The sequence below is a fragment of the Polistes canadensis genome, unplaced genomic scaffold (assembly GCF_001313835.1).
Source record: "Polistes canadensis isolate GaletaPanama2010 unplaced genomic scaffold, ASM131383v1 scaffold_270, whole genome shotgun sequence".
In the NCBI taxonomy this organism is placed as follows: Eukaryota; Metazoa; Arthropoda; class Insecta; order Hymenoptera; family Vespidae; genus Polistes; species Polistes canadensis.
Window position 1 is genome coordinate 102,456 of NW_014569817.1, and position 21,481 is coordinate 123,936.

At 37.6% G+C, this 21,481-nt stretch overlaps 1 protein-coding gene across 7 annotated transcripts in view; it reads left to right on the top strand.

The window, feature by feature from the left end:
• LOC106790927 (dachshund homolog 2) overlaps positions 1–21,481 on the top strand; it is a gene marked incomplete at its 3' end in the record, with an annotated part of 190,928 nt that overhangs the window by 88,925 nt on the left and 80,522 nt on the right. For 6 of the 7 annotated variants that reach the window (XM_014756193.1, XM_014756195.1, XM_014756190.1 and 3 more), the window contains 2 exon segments: positions 13,181–13,409; positions 16,722–16,784. In XM_014756193.1, coding sequence (XP_014611679.1) covers positions 13,181–13,409; positions 16,722–16,784 — 292 coding nt within the window. 7 annotated transcript variants of the gene reach the window in all.

Genomic DNA, 21,481 nt, shown 5'->3' on the forward strand with positions numbered 1-21,481 from the left:
TTATTAAATAACCTGAAACGCGATTGTGAAAACGCGAGACCATAGGATGCAATTTCTTTAGTCGAATGACGATTTTCAAAGAAGAAAATAGCCTGCCGTAATACCAAGGCTTTACGTTTAACAGTTGCGTTACTTATTGTTGATGGTAAGGTTAAAGAAAGGAAGAGAGAGAAAGATATAGAAAAAAGAGTAGTCGAAGTAGAACGATCATCGTCTTGTAAAGAGAGTAACGCGTAAGAAAACGATAATGAGCTCGACGATAAGTACGCGTGAGAGCAGGTGAATCGTCAAAAAGAACAAGAAGAGAAGAAGAAGAAGAAGAAGAAGAAGAAGAAGACGGATAACGTGACTGGAAGATGTATCTTTATCGTCCTCGTTAACGTTGCTGAGCATTGAATTTTATGCAATTTCGAAAGATAGTCGTTGACTATTACTTTACTTTCTTTATTATCTTTTTTTAACACCGTTCACCGTCGATTATTCGTAAACGGGTAGATAATCAATTAATATACAGGAAGTGTGTGCGTTGTTAAGTACCACCCTTTTGTAGTTTACTTTGTTTTTTTTTTTTAAACTTATATCTCTCTGATCAGAAGAAAAAAAAAAGGGAGTTTAATTATCATATATAAAATTGTGTTAAATAATATGATTGGAGTTAATTTAGATTTGACTTATATGATATTTATCTTTGTGCGTAAACTTGAAATATTATATTGGAGATAAATTGAAGAATTGTTATGTCATATGAAAAAAGTGAAATTTAATTATCATATACAAAGTTTGTATTAAATAATGGTTGATAATCATTTTTATTTTGATCTCCTGTGTATTTTATTTTTATTTCCAAATTGTACTATATCTTATCAAGGAAAAAATTGAAATCCTATTATAAAATTATATAAAAATAGCGTGAAATAATGGTTGATATTAATTTTAATCAGATGTATATATTATTTAATGCATTTGTAGGTAAAATATGTTGGAGGTAGATTTAAGGGTTTTTAATTTTCACCTAAACTCTGTTAGAGAAAGAGATATATATATTCGTAGTTACACGCGTATACGTTTAAATATAGAAGATATAGATGTGTGTGTGTGTGTTAGTTGTTCGCACCGATTGTAACTAACACACATGAAATATACGACTACCGTCAGCGAATGCTCATAAAAGCATTGATTAACCGTTGGCGGTCGTAGGTCGGGCAACGTGCACGGCTCGTGTACCAATAAAACCCGGCTAATAGTCGGCCGACATCGCTTCAATATCATTTGTCGGTCCGACCTGAAAGCTCTTTACGCGCCACGAGAGTTTTCACGAGACACGATCACGCGTGCTTTTGCTGTTACTGCTACTGCTACTGCTGCTTCAATGTTGCTGCTGCTGTTGCTGTTGCTGTTACTGTCGATAGGATACGACGAACGTACAAAAATTTTACCCGCCTCTTTCTCGTATACGAACAGACACACGCGTACACATATACACGCATACGTATTACCTGTTTTTCCTCGCTATTTCGTACCATTAAATATGTTATATCGTTTAAACGAATACACATACATATACACACACGCATATATATAGGTTGATGATTCTTGTAAATTATTTGGGGCCATTTTTTACTCTACTTTTTGTTGACCATGAGTAAATAGATCCAATTTTTAAAAATGAAGATTAATTATTATCAAATTCGCGATAGAGATGTTTGTATAAATTTTCTAAGGATTATTTCATTTTATTTCTCTCTCTCTCTTTCTCTATTTTTGTTCTCCGATGTAAAATACTTATTCTAATTATTCATAATTGGAAGAATTTGATATAAAATTGCTGAGAATTTGAGATGTTAATACGGTCTGCGAGATGAATTAAGTGAGGAAAATACGCACGTGCGTGTCGAAGTTACGGAATTGTGGTTGAAAGACGGTCAGGTATCCGCGAAGTAATTAACAAATTGGGGAAACGTGGTGGATACCTTTTACTTCGTGAGAGAAAGGATGGATCATCCTCTACCCCGTTCTATTTCTCTTTCTCTCTTACTCGTTAAGGGTTCTTATCGTAGCCGCGAATTAAAGGAGATGCGATTCCGGATATAGCGAAGGTGTATACCAGAGAACAGAGAGAATGAGAAAGAGAATGAGAAAGAGAAGAAGAGAGTGTGTGTGAGAGAGAGAGAGAGAGAGAGAGAGAGAGAGAGAGAGAGAAAGGCAAGCTTCGAGAACCACTGAGGGCCGCACGTGGAATTTTCACCCTGCGGTCGGAAATTATACACCGCGTGCGTGCCGAGGGACGAAACCGAAACCGGCTCGGTGATTTGATGCGAAAGCGGAATAATCCGCGGAACGAAAACTGCCGATAATGTCGCGCAAAGAGAGACTCCAAGAGTATGATAGAGATATTGTTCTAAAGTATGAGACCAGATCAAATGTTATATGCAACAAAAATTAATGTACTTTTATTTTGTTTTTGCTTGAATGTTCTTAGTAACGAAACGAAACGATAATGTTGTGGAGAGTGAAATTCAGAAAGAATGATAGAGACATTGTTCTAATGCGTTAGATCAGATTAAATTTATATTCAACAAAAAGTTCATACTTTTATTTAATTTTTTCTATTTATTGTTCTTACAATGTGTTTGTTAATGAATATGAGGTGTAAAGTTAGTCTTAGGTAGGAATACGTTTCGGACATGAGTTTGCGCTTTTATATTTCATTGATCGTACAAAATATAAAAAATAGAAAGATTTAATTTTCTTTGTAAATGTAAAAAGAATCTTCAACGCTTTATTAAAAATTCCAAAAATTTCATTCCCTTTTTTTTTAACAAGTAGACACGCCTCGAGATTGGTATCGGACGATGCGAAGAAATACCTGCGCAAAAGGTTTGTCTTTAATGATCGCGCTTCTGCGTTAGATGCGTCCGGCTTGATTGTTTTTTACGAGAGGAAACAAGAAGAAGAGAGGAAGAATAAAAAACCAAGAAGTGAAAGAAGTAAAAGAAGAAGAAGAAGAAGAAGAAGAAGGTGCGATCGTTCGTAGAGAAACGAGAGCGTGTTGTTAAACCTCTTCATTTTGGTAACAGAGTTACGGCTTTACCGCAACGCGTGCCCGTAAATCAAGTGCACCTCGAGAGAGAGAAGAATCCTACTATCTCGGTCTATTTATTTCTTTATTTTTATTTTCATTTTCGTTTTTGCCAACAATTTTGCCGATCACTTGGGGAGTAACAAAAAAAAAGAAAAAACGCTAATTATTCTGCGCGAAATAAACAGAAATGAAAATACCTGTCGCTAAATTTCAAACATTTTTCAAATTTTTCGATCCGATTTTTATTTCTATCGAAGGAAATGATCGATCGGTCGAACGATGACTATACAACTGATTGTGAGAAAATGATATCGATGCATTAAAATGACGATTTGACAAGTAGTTCCAGTTTCTTTTTCGTAGATTAGATTGATGATAATTAGAGAAATGATCGATCATCAACTCTAGTAAAAAAAAGAAGAAAGAAAAGAAAAATGGCGAATAAATAAATAATTCTCGTATTTCGTCGAGTAGCTGTCATCGTAATCATGCAAAGCACGTTGTCCGTGGTGTGCGTGACGAACATGTTAGGAAGAAGATGCGCGACCCATTGCGGCTCCTGCTTGAACATAAAAGAGCACATAGGGTACTACACGGATACGTTTAAAGATGTCCACTAAGAAAGAAAGAGATGGATAGATAGTAAGAGAGAGAGAGAGAGAGAGAGAGAGAGAGAGAGAGAGAGAGAATCAGCTTGTGTATATGCGAACGTGTGTACGAAGCTGCGAGGGCTGCCATAAAATCTGCGCCGTCTTTCAAAGCTCACGAAGGGAATTTTAGTACGACTTAATTACGACACACGTCTCTCCTCTCGCAACCATACTAAATATATATCTACAATCTTCTTTTTCTACGCGCGATTAGAAACCACAAATTCTTTATTTTATTTGCAATTTTTTTCTCTCCATCGATCTTATACTTTACCTTTTTATCTTTATTTCCTTTTCATAGGGACAAAATCTACTGTAAAATCAGTCAAATTTGTGAAATCATCAACAATCAAGCGCGACGGTGTAGATCTTCGAAACGATCCTATTAAAAAAAGAAAGAAAGAAAAAACACACACGTAAAAGAATAAATAAATAAATAAAACGTGCGGGGAATATAAAAGAAAAAAAGATGAATCGACAGGAAAGAAAACGAAAGGAAGGACCACAGCAATTTCCTGGGATTGCATGGAGTAGTAGTAGCAATGGTATGGGAGGGGGGGGGTATGAGGAATGGGGGAAAGCTAAGAGTTAATCGAGGTAACGAAAAAAGAAAAATAAGTGGGGAATATCGCGAGAATGGGTGGTAGTAGTCGACGAATGATGTTCGGCGACGATGGTGGTTGATTGTATGTCGTGTGGTGTTCACAGTTAGAGTGAGAGAGAGGGGAGGGTGTTGGTGTTGGTGTTGGTGTTAGTTGGTGGTAGGTAGTCAACAATTTACTCGTTAGCGGGCCGCCGTGTGCCGCGCCGCTCAATTAACTCGCGAATCAACGAGCCCGACCGCTTTGTCCGCGCCGGGAATATTTTTGTAATTCGCGCAGGGTTCCTCGTGACCAACAAACGAGCAACCAACCAACCTAGCAAGCAAGCAAGCAAGCAAGCAAGCAGGCAAGCAAACGGAGGAAAGAGGAAAAGAGTGGCTGGTTTGCCTTTCTGCCTTGGTACGGGCCATTTTTATTTTCTGTTTTGTGTTGTTCTTTTTTTTTCTATTTCACCGAGCTTTTATTTTTCCCTATTTTTCCTTTCATTTTATTTTGTATTTTTTACCCCTCTCTCTTTTTCTTTCCCTGTTTCGCGAAAGGGACGGGACGGAACGCGTGGAAAGAGATGAAGAGGAGGAGGAGGAGGAGGAGGAGGAGGAGGAGGAGGAGGAATGGGTTATTGCAGCGAAGGGTGAACGGGTAGAAAATAAAAAAAGAAATGTTAATTGTACGAGGCTAATGAAAAGCGACACTTTGTTACTCTTTTTTAATTGTTCTTTAGATTTTATTTCGAATGCATTTATTTATTTATTTGATCAAATCTGCGTACAAATTTTTCTTCTGGTTCTTTTCTATTTTATTTTTATTGTCCCGATACGAGTATTAAGATGGGAATAAAAAAAAAAGGAAATCTTTGTGGTTAGTAAATGAAACACACTATACATCGTGGATATAGAATTCTGTTCTCTTTTGAAGTGTTGTGCACAGACCTGCACGTTAATTTCGCTCGAATGCACTGAAACCCACCTGCTACGTTCTCATACCTCATCGTCGTTACTTATTTTCTGATGTCGAGAAAGGCGAGAAGAACGAAGGGAATAACACAACGTTGAACTCGAATTCAGAATGCATACTATCGTCTGCATTTAAATTTAACGCTACTAACGCATTTCAGTTTTGATTGTTCCATAAAATGACAGTCAATGGCTTATCTTATATTTGTTCATTCTTTCTTTCTTTTCTTTTTTTTTTTTTTCTAAGTATCGAGAAACATGTAAAACATGAAGAACAAGTCGTACAATTGAAAAGAATATTTTAATACGAGAAAGAATGAAAATTTGATAAACGTTGTTTCTAAATCGCTCAACAATTGGGCTCATATGGTGCATCAGACGACATAAACTTTACTTACTGTCGTAAAATATCTTCGTGAACGTTTCTACAATGTGCGCGCGCGTATATGTGTGAATGTAATTTTGTGGTGTTGTATAAGTCCATAATTCTTATATCTATGGTGTAGTAAATAAATTTGATATTTGAAAATTACTTACCATTTAAAGTTTGTAAATTTGCTCTAGTTCTCGATATCGATACTACTTTTATTTTCTTTTTCTCTTATTTCTTTTTCTATTCCATTTCTTTTTATGAGACGAAGGATAACACAAAAATCCTGTGGGCATTGTACGATAAAGAAAACCGGTATTGGTTCGTTTCTATGGTTCTGTTTCTCTCTCTCTTTTTTTTACTATGTGTATCGGTGCTCCCAGATTCATCCAGTCAGAAGATATTAATAACAAAATATGATATAATAGGCGCATCCCTTTGCGAAATACAATGCAATGTTTATGCACCGGATTAAGCGATGTTGCGAGCGGAAAACTATTTGAATGGAAAAAGTATTGACCGTATTGTTAAGTTGAATTTTGTGGATGGATCACGAAAGATCCTTCGGACAATTTCAATTCGGTATAGTAGATTGTACTTTCTCGCAGGAACGGGCAGATGCTTCGGAAACACGCTACCCTCGTTCGATCCTCGCTTTTGATTAGCCCACGGGAAAGATTTACCTTCGAGATTAGACGAGGCATCGATTTTTCGTCGAGGCGTACGATCATCTCCCAAAACGAAAATCGTTCGATGCCAGCTAGAAGCACATGAACGCGCTCATTCCACGTTTTGAGATCTGCTTCGTAATCTTCTCGCGTGTGTTCTACTTCCTTTTTATTGCTTTTTTTTTTTATTTCTTTTTAACATTTTGATTAATTTATTACGTTGATAAGAAGGTACAGATACATTTGACTAGTTGTTGTTAAATTAATCATTCGAAACATTCGTATATTAATCTTTTTACCCCATTAATATTTAATGTTTCTTTTTATTTTCCTTTTTCTTGTTTTTCTTTCATTTTATTCTCCATTGTTCAAAGTATTATAAATCAGACGAAATCCTTCTTGGGCCAAGAGCGATAGGTCCAACCTAACTCAGATATCGTGTTCCCACGTAATAGATTAATATCAATAATTTGTAAGATTGCCAAGGCAAAGAGAAGAGAACAAGTTCGAAATGTCGGAGGAAGAAAATTTGCATGGATCTGATGGGTCTCGTAGCATCTTAGATAGAAGGATCGAAGATCACAGGAGAGGGAGAAGAAGAAGAGGTGGAGAAGAATCGTCACGAATTTTTCTCTTGGTTGATCGAGTAAAAATAAAGAACGAGAAAGAGGAAGAAACCAACCCCGAAATCATATCCGGCCCTAAGGCAACACATACACACACGAACTCTCTCTTTCTTTCTTTTTTTCTTTCTCTTTCTCTCTTTCATTCTTTCTCTTATATCTGAAAATAGATACTGCCGCGATCGATCCGTCTAATTTAGAAAATAGAATGAAAAAGAATCATGCTCGCGGAGGAATGATGGTTTTTAAGGATTTCGTTGGAACGTATAATAATGTGCTATAAAACGTTTAGAAAGATCGACGTAATGCGATTTGAATTTTTTGCACTTAAACGAAGCCAAAAAAAAAAGAAATTCTTATTTTAAATAATATAAAAAGAAGCATAATCATCTTTACTCGTTTATTCGAACGCATTTATCGAATTTAGATATTCTAATGAGTAGAAAAAGAAGAAGAAGAAGAATAGAACAAAGGGTCGGTATGTTGATATCAAAACGTAGACGGTGACTTCGATGACGGGAACGGTTGATGAGGAAGAAAAGGCATTTCGCACAGTGCCAGACGCAACAGATATAATAAAAGTTAGAATAGAAAGGGAAAAGAGAAAGAGAGAAACGATTTCGAGCCCACAAGGAGTGTAAATAATACCACGGTTGATTGTGGGCGTGGCTGACAGAACTCTAAAATGCTTCGACTATATATCAAAGGGTTTACTACACACGGATGATGCTCGTGGAGACTCACCAAGAACAAATATTGGATCTCTTTCTTTCACTCTTCAAAATGAAAGAGGAAGATAGAGAGTGGGAGAACGAGAGAGAGAGAAAGAGAGAAAGAAAAGTAAGAAACTCTTCATTTATTGTCATTCTATCTTTACTTCCTGCTTCCTGAAACTTATTTTTTGGATGATCGCATGAACATAGAAATGTCTCAATAAACCTACAAGAAAAATGGTTAATTTAAAAAATATTATATACAATTACGTGTTAGAAATATCTTGTTCAGTTTAATCTATGGCGAAATCATTGAAATAGAAATGATCGTAGTTGGATTGTTTCGAATCCTAATCCATTAAGTAGATCACGATTTGTTAGATGTAAGTATATACTTTATGTATAAATCTGTAGGTTGTTAGGTACTCGCATAGAAGAGTCTTCTTATGTCTCAATAATGGAAGGAGTAGTTCTCAGGAGTAAGCTCGGTAGAGAGAAGAATGGGTGTGGTGAGCTAGGAAAGTGAGAAAAAATCGAGAACATAGGAGGAGCAAAGTGGGGTTGTATGCATGCATTCTATGGCATCCATATTATTTCTTTCTTTCTTTCTTTCTCTTTGGAAATATATAGTTCTTCTTCTGGTTGGTGTTGTTGGGAGTTAAGCTCGTGAGCTACCTCGATGGCTGCCTGCCTTTCTTCCTTTCCTGCCCGTCTGCCTGACCGTTCGGCTGACTGGTTGCTTGCTTGCTTGCTTGCTTGCTTGCTTGCTTGCTTGCTTGCTTGCTTGCTTGCTTGCTTGCTCGCCTGGCTGACTGCTTCGACTCTCGATTACTTGAAAAACCGGATTCCTCCTGCGCGAAACTGTGTTTCCCGTCTTGTGTTTATATGTACCAGTGCGCACTAACAGGGAACAATATTGGGCTTATGGTGATACACGTGTGTAGAAACGATCATTCCCTTTTCTCATCGTTTCCCTTTTTACGTCACAAGATTACTTTGTTTTATTTCTCTTATTTTATTCGTTGATAAGGGAAAGAGATTCCTTACTTTTGGAAAATTTGTCTGGTGACAGTTTTGTTCGCTTTTTTCTCGGAATGGTGATTATAATGATTTATGTAAATGTTTCTTTGAAAATATCGAACTTATGACGATGCATTTCCCGTTTTACATTTTTGTTCTTTTATTTATCGAAACGAAAAGGATTCCTAACTTTTATAAATTAGTCGAATGACATATTAGTTTGTTCTTTATAATATTATTTAATCGTCTGGATATATATTTCTTTGACAATAAAGTATATGAAAATGACATGTTGGATATGTAAATGGATAAAAGATAAAAGATAGAAGCAGGATTTATTCGTCGGTTGATAAGAACAATGGGCGAAAGTTTGTGAGAGTTAGGCATACACCAAGGTTCAACAGACAGTTGTTTTAAGTGTATAAAACGTACGTACGTAGGCCCAGCGACAAAGGGCAGATCTTCCAAATAATTTCACGTAGAACTGATGTGAGAGTAAGATCAACCGACCGGAAGAGGATTCATTTTTCTTTGTAAACGGAGAAATACTCGAGTGGGTGGAAAAAGAGAAAAAGAGAGAGAGAAAAAGAGAGAGAGAGAGAAAGAGAAAGAGAAACGAAGAGAAATAAAAGAAAGAAAGAAAAAATACAATCAAAAAAAGAGAACTAAGAAAGAATGAAATTGTTTTGATGAAAGGAAACATCCAGACTATGAGTTAAAAGATCTTCCCTTAACCTTAGGCTAAATAGTTTAATTTCGTAGGGATTAATTATAGGAAATTAACTAAACAAACTTAATGAACAATTTATTTTTCCGTTTATGTATTACTTTCTCGACGCTTTACTAATTACTTGAATTATTAATCTGAACTGTTTAAAAATCAATCAAATCTTGGTTAATCCCAATAGTCACGAAAAAATAAAATATATATCTTTTGACCCAGATACTTTCATGTAGGAAATGTATATGCTGCATACCTGTTATTTGTCAAGATAAAATCGATAAGAAATAATTCCGAGGTCGAAGTCGATTCGCAAGCTTCGACAATGAAGCCTTCGGAGTCAAGGATGTAATTTAAAAAGGCCACTTCATTCCGGCACTTATCCTCGCCGTGTAGAAAAGTCCGTGTTCGAGATGCATAACAAATTTCACTGGTGTCTTCGCCCTCCATTCATCCGTTCGTCTTATGAAGGAAGAAGGAAGAAGAAGAAGAAAGAGAGACGTGACGAGGCTATGGAAGGAGGAGGAGGAGGTGAAGGTGGTGTTGGTGGTGAAGGAGGAGAAGGAGAACAAGAAAAAGAAGAAGAAGAAAATAGCCGGCTCTCATTTAGCCTGGCAATTTATTCTCGCGTTTTGTAATTAACACCAGAAAAGAAGTTGCGAAGTCGTTCTTCTCCTACAGGCATGATTCGAAGTATTCATTCTTTTGTTCTTCTCTCTCTCTCTCTCTCTCTCTCTCTCTCTCTTATTCTTATTATTCATTACATTCTCATATTTTCTTTATTTTATCTTTTTTTATCGATACACGTGTTATGATATTACGTTAATAAATTTACAAAAAAAAATAAAACATGAAATTGTCAATTAGGAAGATTATTTTTTTTTGGATTGTGTCAAAAACAGCTGTTTTGGAAATAAATGAAAAGTATTATTCAGAACTTTGATAGTTATATACTTGTATGTATAAAATACGGAAGAATATGAAAGGAAAAACAAGATGGAGACTACAACGAAGATGACAACGAAGAAGAAACGTAAAAGAGGATGAGATATAAGAAGGAGAAGGAGAAGGAGAAGAAGAAGAAGAAGAAGAAGAAGAGAAGGGAAGAGAAAGAAGCATGGAAGGAAGAAGAAGAAGCGACGATGATGGAGGCCTCTCCTCTGCATGCCACTGCAGTCAGCTCAGACTGAAAGCGGTCCGTATAATTATGGGTTGTCACCTCATCAGCTGAGGGAGGGGCAAGGAGTTGCTTGCGGTGTGCTGTGCTGTGTTATAGCATGGTATGGTGTGGTGTGGTTTTCTGTAGTGTTCTCGGAGTGGGAGAAAAAAGCTAAGCTAGAGGAAGGGCAGTCTTTAACCTTAAATTGTACTTTATAGTTTTGTTTTATCGACAAAAATCGATTTGTCATTTTTTCCAATGTGATTTCGTGAAAAAGATCTTCATCCAACGAATATATCGTATGGTTGATAGAAAAAAAAGAAACAAATGTACAAAAAGTTGGTATAGTTTAGAGTAACAATAGAGGTACGTGTATATGTATATATTATGGTTAAAGAAGAAGAAAAGAGAAAAGAAGAGGATAGAGAAAGAGAGAGAGAGAGAGAGAGAGAGAGTACCGCGGTTAAGTGGAGAGTTTAGAGGAGTTTCATTAAATCATATGGATTGGGGATAATGTATGTTATTGAGCGGAGCGTCCAAATCACGCTCTATAAGTTGTAATAAGTCCAATTTTGGGGCCGGTCATGGGCCGGATCCCACAGTGGTTGTCAAAGCTATCGCAACTTCCTTGGAGTTACTTTAAAGAGACGGCTTTGGATTAATGGCAGTCACTGAACAACGAAACCGCCACTTACTCGTCAAACGGCCAGCCGGTCCGCCGAAATCACTGCCATTTAGATAATTTGTAATGAATAGGCACCTCCAACTCTCTCTTTCTCTCTCTTTTCTTCTTCATCTTCTTCTTCTTCTTCTTCATCATCTTTTTCTTCTTCTTCTTCTTCTTCTTCTGTATTGCATATCATCTTTTCTTTCTCTTCCCTCTCTCCTTGTTTCTTGAAAACACTTCGTTCTTGTAGTATCTTCCTCCTTTTCGCACGAATTATTTCGACCGAGAGGAGAGGCCGTGACCTTAAAATGACAAAAGTTTCACCTGTCTAATATTTCATCGACCATTTCGGTTATTCTTTTCTCTACCACCCTTTTTCTCGGAAGGATTGCTACTTTTATTTTTTCCTATGGTCGATCAACGAACCTAAATCTAAACGAGGTAATCAAGAAAAGATTTGGAAAGATTTCTTACCAAAAATTAGCGAGGAATGTTAAACGTACATCAAATGATTGTTCTTTCAGGTTGAGAATTTGTACAGAAAAAAAAAGCAAATAAAAATCATCTCCCTTTTTAATGCAAGCTTTTTTTTTATCGAAGTTGACAATAATTTATATCCTACAACGAATGATATAATATTTGATAGAAAATGTTATGCAGTGTTGTAAAAAGGGAAAAAATGTAAAAGGAAAATGTGTTTCGTTGATAGCAGTTATGCGCTTATAAACGAGAAACTTATCGGTGGCACGCGTCGCCGCAACAAATGACGATGGCGTATACCACGATGCCGATCTTTTACGCCTTCAAGTTGGGGACAACGGGACAAACGGGGTTGAATCGTGGCGTCGAAGGTTTCAGCCCATCAATCAAAATACGTGACCGTGCATGTATTATCGTTTTACTCACTTCCCCCCCCCCCCCGCCCCAACCACAACCCTCTCGCCTAACTCCAACGAATCTTCTTTCGTCCCTTAAAAAAAAATCGAAATCCGTATAATACTCGTAAGAATAGTAATGACTTTCTCTCTCTTCTGAAAATTTGACTTCTCGATATGGAAATAAATGTAATATCAACGATAGATATTTTTAAAGATCACGAAAAAAAGGAAATAAACCGTACCGTAATATAAAGAGATAACGAAAGGGAAAAAAATGTTTATAACCGGAAGAATAAATTCTTAGAAAATGATTATTGTCGAGTAGTCGAAAATTGTTATTCGTCTGGAGGCCACGTAAATCCATCACGAGTAGCCCATTAAGTCGATGCGCAAACACGCGCGCAAGAGGACGAGAACGAGGACGAGGACGAGGACGAGGACGAGGACGAGGACGAGGTTGAGTTTGAGGTTGAGTTTGAGGTTGAGGTTGAGGTTGAGGTTGAGGACGAGGACGAGATCGCAAACGCAAATCAACGAGCAGATTATATGCAGAGAGCTGCCGTTGCGCTAGCCGTTGTGATTGATATTTGGTTAAGCGGCCGGCGATCCATCAAGCCTACGAAAGCGCTCTTTATCCGAGGCTTGCCACGAGCTTCACGTCTCGCCTGATTTCACTGAAATCCGGATACCCTTGCACCCTTCTACCTTGTCCCTCTCTCCCTTCGTCTTTTTTACCCTCAGTTATACTACCTTCCATTTTTCTTTTTTCTATTCATAGACTGAAGTACTAGAATTCGATATAAATAATATTGGTTATAAAAAAAAAAATATCGATATCTGACCCTGATAAAACTCTAAGTTTATTATAAATACTTACGAATTATTATTTATATCGTAAAAAGAGAGTATTTTATGAAATATTCATCGAATAAATAAATATATTTTGTTTATGTTAATGGTCTATTCTATCGTATAATATATAATAAAAGTTCGGTTAATTTAAGGACCAAGTAGTTTTAAATTCAGAAAACAAAGGATAGGACAGTTATTTCATTATTTGTTTTCTGTTCACAGATGTACCAAGGATGGAAAAGTCACCGCTTTTGGCGAACGGCTATAATCATCCACCCACACACCTCAGTCATATGCAATTCATGCAGTTGGGAGGACACCCAGGTGCAGGACACACAGCCATACTCTCACCAGCAAGTCTGCCCCATCATCTTCAAGCACAGGCTCAGGCTCGTGCCGAACAAGGTCTCAAGGTTAACCCAAATATGACCAACATCGAAGCACTCGCGAGGTCAGTTTTATTTCAATATCATTTCTCTATATATATTTATATATGTTTTTATTAAATATATATCTATAAATATAATTTAGAGGATTATACTCGAGAATGGTCTCGATAATCCTCCATTTGTGAATTTAATAAAACTTGGTCGTTTTGCATGTTATGTGTGTGAGGAATCGATGTCTCATTGGTGTTATTATATTTCTCGTTAGAGAAAGATTTTTCGTTCGGATCCAAGCTCACGTGGTGTTTTTAAGGGGATTAAAATGTTATCGTGTATGGGACGAGAGGAAGATGTTATCGTGACACTATAGGCGATATTTCGGAAGCGACGACTGTGTCCCAGCGGGAAACATTTTCATTAACATCGGTTAGGATTTTACGAGCCACCTGAGTACGTTGTTTGTGCGTGTGTGAATACAAAAAAAAGAGATAAAGAGAAAAGAATGAAACAAGAAAATCATTTCATGGTCGATCATATTCTTTCGTATTATTATTATTATTATTATTATTATTTTATTAAACCCCTTATCTCTGTCTATTAAACTTTGCATACAATTTTCGCTTTTTACGGGCTAATAATCATCCAATAATAATAATAATTAATTATTTATTTTTTTTTTTTACGATTAAAAAATTGTTTTAAATCAATCATAAGTGTATTCAAAAAGTTGGATTAAAATTGTTTAGTTGAAAAGAAGACAAAAAAAATGATAGAATAGAAATTGGATTGATTTGTTTTAACTTTCTTCCACAATAGAACTCCATTCCCCTCCTACCCCGAGAAAAGACGCGTTCGCGTTGTTGGGACTGTCGCGATCTTACAAGAGGGGCTGGCGAGGCCAAAAGAATACAACTTTAAGAGGATTTGAAGAGACGGCGAAGCCGTGGAAATCCAAGGGGTCTCGACACCGCTTGATCTCTCTGTCTCTCTTTCCTTATTTCTTCCAAGAACGTCTTCTCTCACTTTCTTAACATTCTTATTCTCCTTTCACGTTCATTTGAAGATTTCTTGTCTCTTTAACAACACGATCTGATTCAGGTGAAATCAACTCTTTTTTCCTTCTCTATTTCACTTTTAAATCCGATGAACTTTGACCGGGGAATAAATTGTTACAATAAGTTCTATTAGTACTTGCGAAAATAAATAAATATTATACTTCATTTAAATAATCATTTTCCATTAATACATTATTGCAATGAAAATATGATTTTATCAATAATATTATTACAAGTTAAACATTGATATTTTATTACAAATATTTCCTACCTTTTTTCAAATTAATGACAATATACAAAATTGTATATAGAATAAAATTAAAAATGAAGAAATGTTAATTGAAGTACATTTAGTTGGAGCTTTGATATAGTTCAAAGTTGTTAATCTTTGGTACGTTACGGTCTCAAGACGAATATCGTAGCTTATTCGATCTAAACGGAAGAGGAAGAAGATATCGCGAGACGCGCGAAAGCCGAAGGACGAAATCCTGTGTAGATACGTCGCGTCGATCCTAAGGGCGCTTGCTCAAGGGGTTTCTAAAGGTGATACTAATCCCAGCATTTGTTAACGCGTTTCTAATAGATCCGAGCCACCCTTTTCCTTTCTCTCTCTCTCTCTCTCTCTCTCTCTCTCTCTCTTTCTCTTTCTCCCTTTCTTTATTTCGTTCTATCTCACTAGTAAGCTTTAGAGCTTTCAAGATTCGCCTTAATTTTCGATTACATTCGCTTACTATCCCTAATTAACTTCAAATTATGCCCAAACATTTTACCACCGCTCATTTTTTTATCATTCCTTATGGTTAGATGATGAAAATATGTTTTCTCATTTTTTAAACGATCATATTTCTATTCATTCCTCCCACGTTTCATTTAATTACGTTGAAACATATTTTTGTTGAAATAAAAAATAAAAAGAAATAAAGCAAATGATAAAATGTTTGAAAAGAAGATCATTCAGATGTTCTTCTTGATCGTTCTTGTACATAGGCCTCGGTTAACGTAACGAAGGCGACGTCGTGAGTTTCGCATTATGATTTCAGCGCTTTGCTTTTAATTAAAATGCAAATCTATCGCAGAACGAGTAAGAGAGATAGATAGAGAGAGAGAGAGAGAGAGAAAGAGAGAGAAAGAGAGAGAAAGAGAGAGAAGGATAGATAGAAAGAGACAGAGATCAGGAGGTAAGACGGATTACGTCTGGGGGCGGCACGACAAACACCGGAATATGATTAATTCAACGCAACCCTATCGTGAAATAACCTATACTATCACACACACACACACACATACGTGTATATGTATATACACTTATACACATCGTAACAAGTTGAAGCTTCTCCTATCGTTGTCCTCGGACTCCTCTTCTCGTCCTCCTCATCCTCCGTGTTTCGTCACCTTTTACTTCGTATCCTCTTCTACCAGTTTCAACGGAGAGTTTCGACGCACGTCCTCCCATCTGTCCATTCGCCTTCAACCTTTACCCCCCTTAGAACAGCCTTCCTATAAACCCTTCCAATGCTATCCATTTTCCTGCGAATAAATACACACGACGCTCGTAGGGTTAAATATTTTTGCGAAGGATGTTGGGATTCTTCGAGGATTGATTTGTTTTGGGTTTTAACCCGAATTGAGATAATAGGAGAATAGTATTATTTATGATGAAAAATATCAAAGAGAAAGGGGGAAAAATAATTGGAAGAATGTGTATCTTAAATGAAAGATCGTATTTAACTCGTCGAAATAATTATAGCAACGATTTTTATGGGTTCGGTTTTACGTATCGAAATGATTGTATAATAGTTTCAAATTAAAGGCAAATTTTTTGGATTTTTCTTGTTAAAATGTGTTTCGTTTATGTGGTTCATCCGCAAATATTATAGCAAGTAATATGGTATCTTTTTGTAACCATGTTTTTTCTCATTAGCCGTATCTCTTCATTGACTTGAACTACGAGTCGTTAGGGATTGGAATTAGGTTCGTTTCTTCGTGGAAGAGACTGACGTCTCTTTTAATCAACGTACTTCAAAGCACCAACGGGCCAATTCGTGCTGGCACAGAGTCGGTCAACTCTGTGAATCAGGAAAAAAAAATATAAAATAAAATAAAATATCTATCTCTTAAAAATTAGGTGGTACGTCGAAAATCTTCCTCCTCCTTCCCTTTCCTTCTTCTTTAACTTTTTCTTTTTCTTGAAACTCTTTCCTCTCTTGATCAAGAACTTTTTGATCAAGAAAAATCCAATTCCGTTTGTGGAGAAATATTGTCACTAAAGTTTTTTCTGTTTTATCCTGTTTTACCTGAAGTATTGCGTTTTGTGTTCCACAGGTCCGGGACGGTATGGGAAAACTGCAGAGCTGCCTATGAAGACATTGTCAAACACCTTGAAAGGTAGGATTAGAAACAAATAGTCTTTATCGGAGAAAATCGATTATCGAAGAAGAAAGGAGAAAAATTTGAAGGAAAAATAATTCACCGGATATCCCAGTAAGAATAATGTAAAATCAGGATCAGTTTAACGAGACGATTTATAAGTCGAGTGTTATCGATTTCGATGAATGTTTTCGATCTATGCACAATCCCGGAATATAAAAGAAAGAAAAAAAGGGTTCGTTACTTTGGAAGATCCCCTAAACGTCGAATCGCGTGTCCCTGAATCGCGTATGCGTTGTGCATCACCCGTTGCATACCAACCCGTTGCACTTCCGATAAATCAGTATTACCGTGAAGCGTCGAGTTTCCGGTCGCACGACAGGTTGAGTCCTGAGGCCTGACGCGGTAATGCCAACATGATTTGTACGGTTCGAGGTTCTCTCTATCCCTCTCTCTACACATCCCCTGAAACTACACACCCCTCTTTCCTTCGGTCTGGATGGAAAGCACAAGCGAGAGTCACCGATATAGCAAATACCAATAGAGAACCGCGAGTTGGTCCTGATGGTAACGTTGCGCACACGAACCCAACCACACAGAGCCAGGATGTTTCCCCGTGATCCTAACCACTTGTCACTTCACGGCACGCAGATCATCGTCGCGACGTGAACGTCCATCATTCGGGGATTAAATCATTCGGTTGGCCTCGAAACACTCTCATCGACCGTTCGGCAATTTTCTCTTCGAGGCGAAAGGGTTCGCGTTAAAACCTCCACTAAGCCGATTTCCCTTTTATCTTAAGAACAAGTAATAGTAGTTGTAGGAGTAGTAGTAGTAGTAATCATTGATGGTTGAGGGACTTAGGTGTTTTTGCAACAAGACATTGAACGAATAAGAATCTTTGGAAATGAAAATGTTTCTCTTTGAGTTAGAGTTTGAATTTCGATAGAGGGTTGCGATTCAAATAGATCGTTAAAACCAGCTTGGAAAATCGGCACGCTGGAAACGTCATTTCCAATTCAAAGGTAATGACCACTGTGTGTCCAGTCTCTTTCTCTTTCTCTTTCTCTGTCTCTTTCTCTGTCTCTTTCTCTGTCTCTTTTTCTCTGTTTCGTCAGGCCCGTGGCGATAGCCCTCGCATTCTATTTGCTTTAACAGCCGCCCAACGTTGACTTCGTCAACCGGACAAACGCGTATTGTGATTTCGGGCCTTTGACTGGTAGCCCCGACGTTCGATGGATATCGCAGGGGGTGGTAAATGGACGAGGAGGCACGGAGGAGGAAGCGTTGGCGTATATGGCAAGCGGGTAGGGTGGGGGTGGTGGATCGACGGCCGGTTTGAGGCAAACGGAGGACCGAAGGGTGGCTCGAAGGGACGGACAAGCGAGAGAGCAGCCGTGAATATTCATGCCGAGAACCCTAGACGAATTCGGACTTGTTGCGACTGACACTGATGTAAACCTTTGTTTATTCTGCGTCCTCTCACCCCTTTCGAGCTTTCTCTTTCCCTCCCCTTCTTCGACTGGACCAAGAGAGTGGAAAAGAGAGAGAGAGAGAGAGGGAGAAGGAAAGAGGCTACGTGCACGAAACGAACCCCCCGAGTATTTAACTGAGAGTTAAATTCTGATTAATCGCCGGCAACGCCGTTATTAATTGTTTGTCCTTTTGATTTTACAAGCACGGAGAAGAGAAAGAAAGAGAGAGAGGGAGAGAGAGAGAGAGAGAGTTGCTGGCACAGCTTGCCCGTTCTCCTTCGACCGACCAACTCTTTCTCTCTTTATTTCTCATCCTTTCTCACTTTCTCTTCATCTTTCTCTTATACTCTTTCTCTTTCGACTGTTATCCCACGTCGAGTCTAATCCAAGCAGTTTATACGTGACAAACGTTTTACTCGACAGAAGGTTTCCTTTTCTCTTCATGGAAGAGTTATATCACTCGTTTATCTTTTTCCTTTGGCAACGTTTAAAATAAAACCGACAAATTTCATACGTTGGTGGTTTATTATTTCTCTCAAATAAACTCGAACCGTTGATTTTCTTTATTTTATCGTAATAGGGTAATTATAGTTTATAGAATATTTCTTTATCATTCTGATTACATCTACTTAGATGTGTTATGTTTGACACACTCGACTACGCATAGAAAAGGATTGGGAACGTTAATCGAGGCGAAGTAAAAACTTGACTACGGAGAATCGCGACATCATCATCGATTTCCCAATTTAGCTCGTTAAGCCCGGCCGGCATGGCAGCTTGGGTACGGTGACAATGGGTGGCTCTAGCTGGGTGGCTGCTGGCCTCCCGGGAGAAGTGCGTCCAGAGAGAGAGAGAGAGAGAGACAAAGAGAGAAAGAGAGGGTACGCGCGAGATAATAATCTGATTCTGCGGTAAACTCGCGAATACGCGGAGCTACGAGCCCCGGATAGAAGCGGCCGGTTAAAACGCGAGCGACCCTCCGACCAACGCAAACCTATTTCTCTCTCTCATATATACACACACACTCTCGCTCACTTTGTATTATACAGAAAGAGACTATATGTTCAGAGAGAGAGAGAGAGAGAGAGAGAGAGAGAAAATTCAGCCTGTAAAGTAAGTAATATTAATGGTCCCCCAGAACGTTCTGGTATCAATGCGCTAATGTTGGCTTCCTGGCTTTAAAACTACCGAGTCATTCTAGCATAATTCAAAGCGCATTGTCGTTCTTCTCCATCCAACATCAACGTCGACTTGCCATCGGTTTCACCGAGCTGGATTTTCTTATCACCGAACCAACCCTCTTGCCAAATTCTATCCCTTCCACTTCTTCTTTTTCTTTTCTTCTCTTTTACGTTATTTCTTTCTTTCTTTCTTTCTCAAGGTTTCCCATATCTTCTATCTTTCTCTTTCTCTTAACGATCGCAACCCCAGCTATGAAACTCACTCTTTCTTTCTCTCTCTCTCTCTCTCTGTTTCTCTTCTTCGGGCAAGCGTCATTAATTACCAGAACGACGTCGTCGGCGACGTCGACGAGCTCCTATCGTCCGGGACATCTGCTGGAAAATAATATTCATAAAGTTGAGCCTCCTCGTTATGGGCGATTCGTGCTACGTGCTCGTTTCCTCAATCCCTCTTTCTCACTCCTCCTCCTCCTCTCTGCGGTTCCTTGCTGCTTTCATGAATTCGACGAAAACGTTCGTTAATTTCGACCGTCTTATCCTTTTCCACAGAATCACACCCTGATCATTATACCAAAAAAAAAAAAACAAAAAGAAAAAATCCATCATTCTCTCTCTCTTTCTCTCGTCCTAATCTTCTTAATTGATACACTCATCGTTCCAGTTACATGTATTTATTATTTTAATTACACGTTTTATACGTCCTATAGCTATGCCTTGTTTCTTTTTTCTTTTTTTTCGTTCTTTTTTTTTTCTTTTATGGCATTATTAGGAAGAGAATCAAAGAATAATAAGAGAAACAGTTAATTTCATTTGGCGATCTGTTATGCGATAGCGAGACTTATGAGGCGTCGACTATGAATAAGGATGGTTGTGGTAGGGAGGAGGAGGAAGAGGGTGGGAAGGAGAGACGCTAATTGCACTCAAACGAACTGTCAGCGCCTTGGCACGCACACCATGCCCTGATGTATTTATGTCTCGCAGACGTTGACGCGAGTCCCGCTGCGTTACACCATCCTCTCTGCTCAAGTACTTACTATAGTACAACATAGGTTCGCAGCTTACGTGCGTGTAATTACCACACGTTACGATTAACGCCTTGAGAAACACGTTCGTCTTCATATCGTCGATTGATAACCATTGTGTTTATGATAATTCGTTTGTTTTTGCGTGCACCTCGAGAAATCGTGGAAACTTTTGTTCCTCATTTTATTCTTTTTTCTTCGACTTATTTGATAATTCGAATTTATTTCTTTTTTTGTAAATTATATCAGAGTAATCGTTGGAACTAAAATAAAATAAAATGAAGGTTACGAAGATGATGTGTTAATTAATCGATTATATTATTCGTTTATTTATTCGACGCGTGAGATAGAATTTTGTAAAATAAATATAGGATACAGCGAGCTCAAGTATTTTGTACATTCTTTGATCGAACATCTTCGTGATCTAGTTTTGGAGTTAAAAGATTTCGGACGAAGGACAATTAAGTTAAAAAAAAAAAGAATGATTTACTCGATATGTTAAAATAAAATAAGATTAGGGTTCGCGTGAGTTTAATTCTCGAGTCGATAACGATCGAGAGATTTCGCTCAGACAAAAATAGTTGATCCAACGTGACAAAAAGGGACCATCCTTGGAAACATACTAACGCGGCTCCATCGGTCCTTTCTACGAATCGATTATGTGAAACCCATGCATCGAGAAGAAAGGAGGTTCGATCGCAAAATTCGCGATTAACTAAAGCTTTTTCGAAAGTAGTTCTCGTGTTACGTCACACACACACATGTATTACGTCGCACAAGCCTAAACGTTCTACTTTGAAAATATCTTTATACATAATTTATATACGTATATAGGTATATATATCCTTTTTCGAGGAATATACGAAAGGATCGTGCGTTTTGATCGACGCCTCGAAACGATTTCGATCCTTCTTGATCATCTTTATCCTTTTTTCATTTTATTCTTTTATTTTTGTCTTCATCTCTTCTCTGATTCTTTTAACCTTTAACTTCATACTCTATATTATAATATATAAAAATAGAAATAGAAATAGAAA